This window comes from Musca vetustissima, unplaced genomic scaffold, assembly GCF_032173495.1.
Source record: "Musca vetustissima isolate MV318-11 ecotype Yass unplaced genomic scaffold, APGP_CSIRO_Mvet_v1 utg1698, whole genome shotgun sequence".
NCBI classification, from domain to species: Eukaryota; Metazoa; Arthropoda; class Insecta; order Diptera; family Muscidae; genus Musca; species Musca vetustissima.
In genome coordinates, this window is record NW_026875477.1 from 12,615 (window position 1) to 27,766 (window position 15,152).

Below are 15,152 nucleotides of genomic sequence, written 5' to 3' on the forward strand. Positions count from 1 at the left end.
TTGGGGTTTGGGAAATTGGTACTACTGTGTACTAAATTTGGTACAATTTGAATTGTGTGTGAACCGATAGAGTTGGAATCCTGGAACTTGGATTGAAAATCTCTGTGGGGTTGTAGGATTGGGGTATGTAGGAAGTTTGGGAAATTCGTACTGCTGTGTACAAAATTTGGCAGAATTAAAATTGTGGGTGAACCGATAGATTTGGAATCCTGAAATTTGAGTTTGGAATCATTGTGGGTGTGTAGGATCGCGGGGTACGCTGGACGTTTTGTTGACGTTTTTGATAAAAAGTCATTAATTACGACCGTGACAAATTGAAGATTTTGGGATCTTTATATAAGGAATATAGACCTATGTCGACTATGTTTTCCAAGGATATTTTGCAACTCATATGTCACAAGAAATAAATTACAATTACAAGGAATAAACCTAGACACATATAAATATATAAATAAATTTATTAATATGTCCGGTCAGTTTTGCAAAACTATTTAAAATAAAAATTGTAATTTCCTACATACAAGTATTGGCCCATTTGATCTGGCAAATATTGAGGACATCATAAAAAACTTGTTTATTCGTTGGAATACCATTTGTTTTTTTGCAAAATGGTCAGGCTGAATCTCAATATATTGTTTTTATAAAAAAACAACCATTTATTAGTGGGGAATGTATGGCATTATCCGTCGAGGGGTATGGCAGTGAAGACCACTGATCCATTTTGTATGGGAGGTGCCACAAGGAGTGTTCCACATCTTCAAACTTGAGTTATGTTTTTGTGAAATTTTATGACATGTAAAGTATTGATGGAATCGGTTACTTCCTTCGAGAGTTGTCGGGCGCACCGGACATACGGACGACGCCAAATTGTCTGAAACGGATTTTGTCCAAAGAATCGTTGAGCCAAAACCAATATTTCGATGAGGCACATTTTCGTATTTTGTCTGTTTTGACATAGCTTCCATATATGATTCCAGACAGATTTGTAATGAGCACCTCATGGTGGAGGGCATTTTTAATATTAGATTTTATAGCCTATAATTTAGAAAATTTTAATGTGAACTGAAAATAAAAAAAAATATATTTTTTTGTATGTATGCAGCTTAAGAATCAATGTTGAGGAAATCGTCCAGTCCACGCCGGTGCTAATTCAACATAGAATTAGAACTTTAGGTCGTATATTTTTTCAATGAATTCCTGATATTCCACATTGCTGCAACTAAAAATCAAACCATGCAATTGGCAAATACAACATTGATAGACCTTGAAAATATTCACACAAATCTCAATTAATATTGATTAAAATTTATGAAATGTTATATGCCAATAAAATATATTTATTTTCTACACAATATGATGTTGCATTTTATACATATTTGAAATAATAAAGAATGATGTGTGGCAAATTAAAAATACTAAATTGAAGATTGTAACTGCAATATTACACTGCAAAAAATCTTATTATTAATAAAAAATACGATGTTTGAGCTGTAGCATTCATGATGTTACTAAGAACACGGGGCAGCCAGTTTGTGATCAGTATTCTCCACAGATATATCTTCAATCAATGTAAAGAGACCACCAATGTTTAACTCCATCTGCATTTTTTTATAATTTTTCTTCTTCTAATCAATGTCCTCATCCTATGAGTTTTCTTACAGTGCACTCATCATATGCACGACAATTTTTGCAAGTAATATGTAATTGATATGATTGTTGGCCTTGCATAGAATACATAAATTATGCACTTAACTGTTAGAACGAAAAAACAATGACAGTTTACATTTTGTTTTCCAAAGTTCATTTAACCCAATGACATGAAATTTGAGATTTTTTAAAAACATAAAAAAGGGGTAGTAGCATACGCGATGCATACTTACACACACTTAATATATAAATGCATTTTTTTCAATTTGAATTCAAATTCTTTGTAAAACTAGAATATGTCCGATGCCATATTCGAAAAAACCAAAGTAATATGATCCTTATACATGTGATCCATACTAATTATGCCAATGAGTTCACTACACTTAAAACCAAATGAAGTAAATTCCGTTTAAAAATTTGTTTGACCGGATGAAAAAAAAACAGAACAGAAAATTGTAATATAAACAAAAATTATAAAATTGAATGGATGCAACAAACTATCCCAGACACTCACTCACTTTGACACACACAAGTGTAGAAATGCAAAGGATTGATACACAGATAATGATGCCGCCACAACACACTATCGACCAATGTGATCCGACACGCGAAACGAAACTGAATTGGGGAAAATATGTGGTCAATTGTCGAGAGCAAAAGACATGGAGCTCCAGCTAAAAACAAAAACAGAAAACACATTTAGTTCTGTTTTCGATCAGAATTATTGCTCGTTGTGTTGCGTTGCTTGTATTGGTGTGGTTACACTCGAAAAATAATGATGTCGATAACAAAATACTTGTGCAGATGGAAATGGGGTTTCTTAAGATGTTTTTTTTATATGGACAGTATATTTGGTGTATTGAAAAAGTACGCATTTCGTATCAAAACTGTAATAAAAGTCCCGGACATGAAAAAATTTCTTCCGAAGGATCTTTCTTTAGATATCTTATAGCTATAAATAATCGCCCTGACAGTCATGGAGAACGCTTTGAATTCAGAAGTAATCCAGAATGAAATCACGTCCGAAATATTGTACAAAACTGTAATTTGTCTGCAGTCAGATCAAGATCGATGACGAGGTATAACAGAACACGTTTCGGAATAGCTCTCATAAAACGTTAACTCCCCAGTTCCATATTTTGGGTTCTCAGGATGGATGGAAAATATTCCTGAACAATATTTTCAATACAGACCAACATTCGATATTTTAAACGCATTTTCCAAACGAAGTTGCCCCAGTTTAGTATATGGGGTTCTTGTTGTACCCTCAGCCATATGGCCAATGAGGGCATATACACTTTGCTACGGCAAAAATGTGCCTCCCCACTTTTTTTGGACCAAATCCGTTTTATAAAATGTGTACGTTGTTGTAGCAACAGAATACATGCCGTTTATCATTCATTGGTGGTTCCGCTTCCTCTACCTCCAAATTCAAGAAAGTTGCAACTTGCGTTGCGTCCATAGTAAATGGCTTTCTTTGTATTGAATGTAAATAAATTGAAATTGAAAATTCGGCGATAGATGAGTCGGCTTAGCTGGGCTGTTGAAGAGGTGCAATGTGTCGTGTGGTCCACATGCAGCGCATGTGTTAGGTATCGAACCACCAATTCTTGCCCAATATGAATTGAGGCGGTTGAACCATCCTGATCTTAGTTGAGCTAAGTCTGCTCATGTTTGTCTTGGCAGCCGCTTCTATTCTTCTGCGATGGATGGGGGTGGTCTTCGATTATGGTATTCACGCGATATTGCTCTACTGCCTGAGCGACTGCGTCCGTGTAAATACCATTCATCCGCTTCTATTCTTCTGCGATGGATGGGGGTGGTCTTCGATTATGGTATTCACGCGATATTGCTCTACTGCCTGAGCGACTGCGTCCGTGTAAATACCATTCAGACCTGGGGGGTTACTCTGTATTGCGATGCGTGAGAAAAATTGTAACGCATCGCGTAATTGGTACTCTCTAATTCGTTTTCGTATCTCCTTTCGCATCTACTTTACGCAAATGTGGCATCACCGCACTCTGTAATACGAAAACGCATGTCAAACTCGTTCGTTAAGCGCAAATATCTTGCGTTAACAAAATAGCAAACGCAAAGGAAGCGAAACATATAAGTAAGCTCAATTAAAGGTTTTATTTATATATAAATTGTAAATTATTATAAGTAAAAGGCAAAAAAGTCACAGTGGCAGACTCAGCAACGTCAGTTCCTAACTTCAGTAGATTTTATGGGGCAACACAGTGATTTGGCAAAGGGACAGTTGCAGAGTTCAAATTCGAAACAACGCGCCAACAATTTGTGGAAAAACTGTCTGATGGCATCAGTTCAAATTGACCTCCTGTAAAAGATGTCGATGGTTGGAAAAAGTAATGTATTATATTTTTATATAATATGTGAAACTATGTGTGCATATTTACAGGTTGGTGTTGATAACCACCTTGTCCAAGCAATTTCAAAGCAGCGGCCTCTTTTATTGGAGTTGGAATTGTTGTGGATCTATTTGGAAAGACGAGCGTTTAATAAATACATAAACGAATCTTTATTGAGACGAACATTTTGTATAAATCTATAAAAATTAAATATTTGAAAACGTTTGTCACATAATTCGTACTTCTATTTTAATACCCGTGGTCACTTAGGGAGATTATATTTGATCGATCTCATAAAATTCTTTTTTTGTTTTTAATTCGTTCATATTTTTGTTTCAAAAAATACTCGTACCACACAAAAAATATGTTTTTATTTAAAATTTTTTGACGTTTCCTTTTGTCATTCTTCGTTGTTGTTTACTTTGTGGCGACAGTGTTGCCCTATTTTCGATTTAGTTTGCGAATGCGTTTGCGCGAGCGTTACAGAGTACCAAATTGTACTTTTAACGCATTTAGCTTTCGCATCGCACTTGCTTTCGCAACGCAATACAGAGTAACCCCCCTGCTTGATGGGCTTCTTGATCTAGCGTTTCAGGCCTATACCTTTGGACCTCTCTCTCTAGATCATGAAGAACTTTCCTGACGTGCCTGGGCGGGGGAGTACTGTCCATAAGGCTATGACAGGGTGTTCCCGACGATAGCACCCAAGCTATGCTTCGACAACATGTAATTGTGTCGATGGACGGGTAAGATCTTCGTCTCCTCATGAAGATGGTCCACAGGAGGCATGAGGAGACAACTTATTGCAGTTCTCAGGGCAGCATTCTGGCAGGTCTGGATATTCTTCCACTGCGTATCACTAACATTCGCGAACCACACTGGCACCGCATAGCTTACCACTGACCGGCATATTGCATTATAAGAGGTCGACAAGGTTTCTTTGTCAGCGCCCCTAGCGTCTTGAGGACCTTGTTCCTTCGCCCTGTCACTCTCGGGGTGCTCTATGAATTGCGCACCTCTTCGAGTCCGTCACAGTTACGTCGTTAAATGTAACAGCCTTCCTGTCATGCTTCCTTCCAGGATTCGAGAGTGACTTAACTGTTGCCAACGATTTAATTGTTCCGGTGACAATGTTGCATTGCTTCAGGTGGCTCTTCACGTTTATTAGCCAATACCGTTGCTTCTGCTGGGAAGTTAGGTTTTACTTCGGGTATTCGACCAGCAGGTGTAAAGGCAGCGGTGATTGGTAAACTCTATGTAGCCAGGCCAATCAGCTTTCCCATGATTCAGGAAAGTACGGCGTTCAGAGGTTATGAAGTCTGGTGGTCTGTTGACGGAAAACAAATTTGTACGTCTGTCTGTCCAGCCGAGGCTCACACGATAACTCTCGAAGGGAGTAACCTATTTAATTCAAACTTTCACATCGTTATATTTTTTCCAAACTTAGATCAAGTTCGAAGATTGAGGATATCACTCCACTACTTCATTGTACTTCCCCCAAAAAAGTACAAGTACGAGTTGCTTGACCTCCTGATTTAGCTCCCAGTGACTTTTACTTGTTCGCAAAACTAAAAAAAAAAATGCTGGCAAACGTTTTACCTTAAATTAAGATGCAATTACAGTTGTAAACAACTATTTTGAAGACGTTGAGGAAAACTATTTTAATCAAGGGATAGCATTGGACTATGTGTTTTGAAATATCAGGAGATTATATTAAAAAATAAAAATATTTTTGAAAAACTAACTATTCTCTTTCATTGATAGGCTAAGAAGTTTCCGAGCCGCCCTTGTGTTTTGAAAATTTGTAAATTTAATATCAAACGAATGGAATATCTGATTTGAACCATACCTTGCAAAGCATAATATTTTTTCCGATTTGATCCGTACTTTGCAAATAGTAATACTTTTACCAAACATAGATCAAGACCGAAGATGGAAACCATTCTTCCAATATTCCAATGTTATTTCGAATAGAATTGTATGTAGTTGGTTATCTTGGATTGTGATTGGTTACGAAAAAGTGTCTGCTTTTATCCCGGTGGTAGCTTTTACTCGGCCTCTTGGCTCATTCTGCGGCTGAGTATTCGAGAAAAATCCCAATCCAAAATATCCTTAGTAAAAGTGGTCCAAGATGAATTTTTTATTTGAGTTTACATTTACTTAAGAGAGCCACCAACACATCCCTTGCGAATTTAAATTGGTTTTGAAAAGATCGCATATGGAGAACATTCATTCATGCAATGTTTATGCAACAGATATAATTAATTTGCTAGCAGTGAAAATAAACTGGGAAGATCATTGTTTTGTGGAAACATATGATACCCTACGACTATAGTAGGTGTTCTGGTTAAGGCTATATAAATTGCATTCTAAGTATTAAAAACTAGAAGTATTTTGAAAATTTATAAAAATTAAAAAAAATATATATTTAAATTTTCGATCAATTTTGACTGTATGGGTCTTTAAGTAAAAAGGTTTTATTCCACAACTTGCATTGTTATTAATCGAAATTGTTTTCGATTTTTATAAAATTGTAAATTTACAATTTCTACAATTTATATTTAATTTTTTTCGATACAATTTGTCATAAGTCAATGTATTTAAATGAATTAAATATAACTAAAATGTGCATAAATAATTATATCTTACCTTAGTTTTGTTTGTAACAGCCATAATTTGTCCTATAATCGCAAAGATTATTTAAAACGTTCTAAAATTAAAATACGATTTAGTGTAATAATACTATTGGTATAATAAAAAACAGATGTAATTAACTAAAATATATAATATGTAAACAAAATAATTAATTATTTATTGTAAACTTACTAACACTAATATACTTAACTTGCATTTGGTTAATTGAGAAAAATAAAGCTTACACATTTTGTTGCAATCAAAATATATAGATATATATTTATTTTGTTTATTGCATAGGGATTAAAAATATGTTTAAAATTATATATTTGAAAATATAACCACATATCTGGGGTGTTGTGACTTATACAATAATAAAATCAATATGTTTAGGACAATTGAAAGTATTAAATTTAAGTGACATCTAGCTTATAGATCATTTTATTTTTTTGAATAGGTAATAATAATTGACAATAATTCTAAATCAAGCATTTAAAATATTATTTTTTAATAAAAAAAAATAATTGATTTGATATTATTTTGATTTGATATTGTATAATAAAATAAAAAAATTACATATTTATCTTAACTGCTTAATTTCCAGAAAACATATATATTAAAGTAAAGAAAATATTTTATTAATCAATAATCTATATATGAATAATTAAATTCATTGTAGAAATGGTTATGGGATAGATTCAAAATTGTATTTCTATATTTTATACAAATTATTGGTTTGTTACGGTAACTCTGCAAGACTACTACTTTTTACTACGATAACGAAGTTTCCTTTATGCCATCGAAGAAAATAATAAAATCTACACATTTTTCAGTTGTTATTCAATTGCAATTCGAGAATTTCATTTGTAATTTGAAAACTCAATTTGCAATTCATAACATTTCATTTGTAATTTTAAACTTTTCATGTGTAATTCAAAAAAATCCACTTGAAATTTAAAGAATTTCATTTGTACTTCGTTTATTTCAAATTGAAATTCGTAGAGTTTCATTTGAGATTCAAAGAAACCCAATTGAAATTCAAATAATATAATTTGAAATGCATAAAATTCCATTTATAATTAATAAAATTTCAGTTGTAATTCGTAAAAATTCATTTCAAATTCATACATATTCGTTGTGTTTTACCAATAATATATACAAATGAAATGTTATGTATTTCAAATCAAATGTTATGAATTTCAAATGGAATTTTATTAATTTCAAATGCAATCCTTTGAATTTCAAATGGAAGTATATGGATTTCAAATTGAATTCTATGAATTTCGAAAGATATTCTATGAATTACAAATGGAATTCTCGAATTGAATATTATATGTTGTGAAAAAGTGTTATAATTTTGAAATTTATAAATGATAAATAGGAAACAATTTATTTTGTTTCTGTTCTGAAACCTAGAACAATATTTTATTAAACGATACTATTTTAAAAATTCTCCCTTTATAAATTTGAAAAATTTTACCACTCTTTGAATACGGTAAAATGCCAAGGACCGAACCCTGGGAGACTTGAATTAGGAACAGATGTCTGCACGATGTTATTTGGAGGCTTCAGAATGTCAGCATTGTATATTGGTAGATGCAGTTTAAATCTATAATTAAATCACCACTTCAGAGAGCTACCTCCTCAGACTTCCAAAAGATGCGACAGTAAGAATGATAGAACGGTTGTCGTACCTAATGACGTAATAAATGTCGTCAAAGACTCTAAGTTATTCAAGTTATTTAATGCGTCGGGTCCAGGAGAAATAGTTACTGTTTGTTTTTGAATCCTATCCTGTTTATATCTTCCCACATAAGGTTGAGTGTTTATTAAATTTGTAATTCAGTTTGCAACACATCTTGATCAGAATAAAATTCTTTGTCGATTCAGTCGAATCCGCTTGTTGAAATCACGATAGTACTTTGAAATTTTGCAGATATATTGCAACTACTACTAGGGAGTTAGGTATAAACAAGTTACGTGTAAACAAAGTACAGGTCGCATTCTTGATTCGAATTGGATGAAATTTGGCACAGCACTTGTATTTGGCCCAAGGACGAACCCTATTGAAATTGGGAAAAATCGGTTCAGATTTGGATATATATTTTCGTCCGATTTTAGGTAAATAGTGCACCAAAGTCCCTATATACCCTCCGATTTGCACAAATTAAGTCTAGAACGATGTATGTTAAATTTCAAGAAAATCGATTCAGACTTCGATATATCTCCCATATATATTTGCGTCCGATTTGATGTAAATGGGGCACCAAAGTTCCTATATATCTTTCGATTTGCACGAAATTTGACATAGCGTACTGAATTAAGTCTGTTAATTTAGTGAAAAAACGGTTCAGATTTAGATATAGTTCCCATATATATTTTCGTCCAATTTTATGAAAATGGTGTCCCTATATATCCTTCGATTTGTTTGAAATTAGTTTCCATATGTATTTCGAACGGGTGTCTGATTGAGATTAAATTTTTAACAGTGCGGCGTAACGAATTTACTACTTTCCTTACTGTTTTTTTACGTTCTCCTTAGTCCTCACATTATTCGATATTTTTTTAACCGAATTTACTTTAAGGGGACCCCACCCATTCTCGAACATTTAATCAGACATGAGAATACATTATTATTAAGACTTGTAACTTTGCATACATATATTTGAAGATTTAAAGATGAAAACAAATTGACAAAATGTTGTTGTTGTCTTTTTGGCGGGCATGATTGCCGATCACTGGAACATCCGAATCCAAAAATTTCAAAGATATTGCAAACTATTACATTTATCCTAGTTCATACGATAGCTACGTATGCATAGAATAACGCGTTAAAATTTGGAACGGATTGCATTTTAGTTTATCGTGCCCCCATTCGAAAAAATTCTGCTTCGAGAAAAACGAGTTTAAAGATTGAGAAGCACTCTTTCCGTTTACAATTTCTTTTGGAATTTTAATGGGACATTCTTGAATTAGCAAAGCTTTGAATTAAATAAAAAAACAATTTTTTTGAAACCGAGAATATGAAGGCGTTCACTTAATAAAAACAAACTTATTACAGAAGCTAAAATATAAATAACATGTTATATAAGTCCATGAAGGAGCATATATAGTTTATGGGCAAGTAGTAAGCTGTTTCATATTATTAATATCTAAAATCTAAAACATTTATTATTTATATTTCAATAACAATTGCTGATCTTAATATGTAAGAATTTCTTTCGTATATATTAATAGCTTTCCATAATACAATTGTAAATAATACAATTGTAATTGCACAAGATGTTGGGTGATCTTTCAAGGTGTTGGGGTATATTATAATTTTATACAAAGTTTCTCCCATGACATTTTGGTATTTTTCCTTTATATAAAATTAATAAAAAAAATACAAATGAAAGAATCGTATACTTTTAAATTATATCTAAGTATATATGTGTACGGAGTACACAGTCCAAAAATAAAGGTATAACTTATTATTAGAAATAGAAATAAATTTTACTTTTAAATAAAAACCTGGGTTATACATAGAAATCATCATATATATAAACCATGAATTATGATATAGGGACTGAGAAAAAAATTAGTTTTTGCGATTATATAAAATTACATAGGCCTATATATGTAAATAACAAAATTAAAACATATTTATTTCTTAGAAATTTATTTGATGTATTGCAATTTTAAAAATGAAATATACATGGAAATTAAAATTTATTTATTTTAATTTAAATTATATGTAATATATATGTATTTGAGACAAAATAGGCAAGAAATACATAGTAAGGAAAATACACTTCGTTTCAAAAAAATTATTATTATTTTATATATTATTATTATTTATAATCTAATATTAATCCATACATATTTTAACTATGTTGCCTTCTATTGTAGCATCTAATATATACGATATAAGATAGCTTGATTGTTCTATAGATGATTTCAGATTGCTCAGATGTTTATTCGCCTAAATTAAAAATAAAATTTTAGTTTTTAGTTGAAGGCGTAGGTTTAATATGTAATATATAGTTGTATTCAATAATATTAAACAAAGAGCAGGAGACTTAATTTACCATAGCTTAAATAAAACTCTGTCATAAAAATGATAGCCAACCGTTTATATTGAACAATCTTAATTTTTTTTTTTTCAAATTTCATCCCGTATTATCTAAACAAGAATCTTAAAAACATTCTTAACTGCTACCAATCATAAATTTATAATTCATATTAAACATTTTAAATTTTATATATCTAATTCTGAAATATTATTACTATATTAAACGAATTCCATATTTAGAATGCTAAATAATAAAGTACAGTTTAGAATTTGTTGAGTCTATATTAATCATTTTCTTATCTTCTTTTTACTAAAAATAAATACAAAACGCAAACATACCTTGATGAAATGCTTAAGTAAAGCCACAGCGGATTTGCATCTAACGACGGTATTTACTGCCATTGGGCATAGCATTTTGGGGATAACCTTGGGCAGGAGGATTATCTGTAAATATAAAAACAAGTATTCAAAAATTAGCATTAGTTAAAAAAATATACAGAAAATTATTAATCGATAAAGAATTGTAGGCTTTTTATATATTACTTTTTATTCCTCTCTTCACAAAAACTTCTCTTCGAACTCTCTCTTTGAAAAAGCCAATGAAATATTTAAATATGTATATTTATATTTTTGAAAAGCAAATTTGAATCATAAACTTTCAACTTACTGTATTGATTATTATGTTGTACATTATAGGGATTCATGCGATTTGAATACATATTCTGATGTTTTGTTGGTCCACCGCCATAGCTTTGTTGATAACCACTACCAAAGTTATTGGCCGCTGCTGGTGGCGGAGGCGCTTGCTGTTGTGGATATATATTGGCTTGTGACTGCGGCTGCTGCTGCTGATGTGGTGGTAATGGTGGAGGGCAAGAATTATGCATTGGTGGAGGTTGTTGCCAATTTGTTGGTGGTGGACCAACCGGTGGTCTTGGAGTAGGAGCGGATGCAACTGGTGGCTGTTGATTGCTTGACCATTGATTATTTTGCCAATTAGGCGTTGTTGGTGGTGGTGGTCCATTTGGCAAAGGTGCTTGTGGTGGCGGACAATTATTCCAATTATTACCACCACCACCTCCTCCAGCAGCAGTTGGTGGAGGATAATTATTCCAATTTGGTGGTTGAGCTGCCATTGGCGGCACCGGTGGCGGTACAGGATTTTGGGGATAGTTGCCATAGTTTTGAGGTGGCATTTGTTGAGGGTACTGCTGGGGATGGTGTGGCATTGGTGGTGGTCCTGTGGGAGGACCATATGCATTATTTGGCGGCAATGGTGGCGGCGGGGCATGCTGCCCAACTGGTGGATGCTGTGGTGGTGGACCCCACTGATTGTAACTTGGTGGAGGAACTTGTTGGTAAGGCGGCATTTGTTGATATTGTGCTGGTGGTTGTGTAGGTAACGGTGGTCTATTCATTGGAGGATATCCTCTAGGTGGAGGATATTGATTTGGTGGCACCGGTGGTCTTACACTATTATTAGTGTTGTTGTTGCTGTAACCAATACCATTTTTAACATCTGGTCTACTACCCAATGGTTTGTCCGCAGTACGGCTGTTTTCTTTTTCGCCCAGCTTTTTCTTGGGTTCATCTTTTGTGTAGACCGATTTTTTGACATCAATCAAAATATTTTTGACCACATGGGTAGTTTGCACTGTTAAGAAAAACAAAAAAAAGCAAAATTTATATTATTTCTTTTGAAGGTTTTTGTTACACAAACAATTTGTACTTACATATGGCCTTGTCAACAGCATCATAATCATCATATTCTACCAAAGCAAAACCTCGACGTTTGCCTGTGGTATTGTCAATAAGAAACTCCACGGATACAACATTGCCATACTGAGAGAAGTAGTCCTTCAGACATTTCTCATCATGATCATCCTTAAGACCACCAATAAACAATTTCTTTACCGAATGATTTTTCTTAGTAGTATCCTTGGTAGATTGTTCCGTTCTGGGTAATGCCCGTTTAGATTCTACTTTTCTGTTACGAAAACAAAAAAAACAAACAAAAATTAGAAAATGATAACAATACACACACTCGCTTATTACATACTTGCCGTCAATAATATGTGGCCTGCTGGCCTGAGCCTTATCAACCATGGCGATTTTCGTAAATGTTACAAATCCAAAACCCCGGCTACGCTTGGTTACCGGGTCCCGCATAACAACCGAATCCACAACTTTACCCCATTTACAATAGAATTTGCGTAGATTCTCGTCTGTTGTCTCTGCCGCAAGACCACCAATGAAAAGTTTTCTCAAATGTTCCACTTCACATATTTCCTAAAAGGATATACAAACAGATTTACAACAAAATTTGTGCACAAGTTTGTTGGGGCCAGTTTTTCACTTACATCATCTTCATCGCTGACATTAACTGTGTTCTCGGTTTTCACTTCCACCACATCACCATCTTCTTCAACTTTTGAAACCATTTTTAGGCGATTTTTGTCGCTAATTTTATTTTATTTAAACAAATGTTTTGAGTTAAACAAAACTGATAATTATTTTCGCAGAGTCTTCTTCTTTTTTTCAGTGTAGTGAACAGAGATGTGTAGGTCGACATTTGACTAATCGTTTAGAGGTAGTAATCGATTTTCAATCGATAGAAAATAAAGTCAAAATGTTTTGTTTTATTATAGAAAATTGTTATAAATTAAATACAACAAACATTTTTGGACAGAAAATTTGAATTTTGACAGTTGTTCTGACATGGCTACATTGTTAAATTAGCCACCTTCTGATGGAGGGCATTGAAATGTACCAAACAACCTGTTGCGTTTATTTACTGTATATTAAGAATGACTTTGCACATGGATAATTATTAAACATTTTCAATATTTTTTTGGTATTTATTTGTTACTAGCATATGCCCAACGACCAACTCCCTGTGATTTACTATTATTAAGAATGGCAAAGCACATTTAGCACACATTATTTCCATATGTACCCTCCTCAACCATCTAATAAAACTTCCTGTATACCACTATCCTACACCAAATTTCAGGATTCCAACTCTATTGGTTCACCCACAATTAAAATTGTACCGAATTTAGTAGACAGTAGTACGAATTTCAAAAACTTCCTACTTAATCCAAACCTACATCCCGACAGTGATTCTAAATCCAAGTTTCACAGTAGTATGAATTTCCAAAACCTCTTACTTACCCCAAACCTACACCACACAGTGAATCTAACACAGTTAACCTAATTATAAGTTTTAGGATTACTCTATTGGTTCACCCACAATTCAAATTGTTCCAAATAAATGAATTTTGTTCATAGTAAATTTATGTTAGCAACAGCGAATTCTTTCATTTTGTACTACCTACATATATCAATCTCACACCCCAACAGTGATCCTAACTACAAATTTCAGGATTACAGCTCCATCGGTCCACTAAAAATTTAAATTGTACCAAATTTAGTACCCATAAGTATTAATTAGTCAAACTGAATTCTGACCCCCCCCAAGTATCATATAGTACTATTCGTACACATGAGTACGCGCTTTCAAAACCATCTCCTTAAATAGACCCTACATCTCAACCCTTATTCGCATTCCAAATTTCATGTTTATAGCTCTATCCATTCACATGCATACTTATACTTTTCGTACACATAAGTAACAAATTTCCAAAACTATGTTCATATCCCAATCCCACACTCCGACGCTAATGTAAATTTAAATTTCAGAATTCCAGCTCCATTTGTATCTCCAAATTAAATTTGTACAAAATAAAGTATCATATAGTACTATTCGTACACATGAGTACACGCTTTCAAAACCATCTCCTTAATAGACCCTACATCTCAACCCTTATTCGCATTCCAAATTTCAAGTTTATAGCTCTATCCATTCACTCCGTCAGTGACCCTCATTTCAAATTTAACAGTACGTTTACATTTAACCGGATTTCGTTAACCCAGTGGGTTCAATTGTCAATTCCTTTGCATATATGTCAAATAAATCCTCATAAAGTAGGTTAACCCGGTAAAAAGTTATAATGCATATGCCGTTTAAGAGTTCAAGCTCCACCCGTTCGTCAAATACAAATTGTATCACATTTTGTACTTTTTAGTACTTTTCGTACCGTTTCGTACTAGAATTTCTAAAAAAAACCCAGCCTTATCGGTCAACTTTGGACCAAGAGTGACCCTCACCCAAAAATTCAAGATTCTAGCTTCAGTCGATTCGTCTTGGCGTTGATGAATCGTTAAGTCACTTACGCTTTTATTAGTATAGGTTAAATCCACTCCATTTCAACCGTCAATTCTATGTTACTGGAAAAGTAACCAGACACAACTATTTTTGACAGAAGTACCATTAAAATTGTTTTACCCTTAATAATGTACCATGATTGATACAACACTCGTGGCGAACAACTCAAACACATACGCTATGAATTAGGTACGTCCCCTTTACAAAACAACATAAATGC

The 15,152-nt window shown here is 33.3% G+C and overlaps 1 protein-coding gene across 1 annotated transcript; it reads right to left on the bottom strand.

Annotated features, from left to right (window-relative positions):
• Positions 1-11,083: 11,083 nt before the first annotated feature.
• On the bottom strand, positions 11,084-13,145 carry LOC133337964 (ribonucleoprotein RB97D-like). The gene is made up of 5 exons (XM_061546162.1): positions 13,065-13,145; positions 12,764-12,993; positions 12,438-12,691; positions 11,372-12,358; positions 11,084-11,148 (listed from the first exon to the last, which is right to left on the bottom strand). Exons 1-5 carry the CDS (start codon positions 13,143-13,145, stop codon positions 11,084-11,086), a joined length of 1,617 nt encoding a protein of 538 aa, XP_061402146.1.
• Between the last annotated feature and the right edge of the window lie 2,007 nt (positions 13,146-15,152).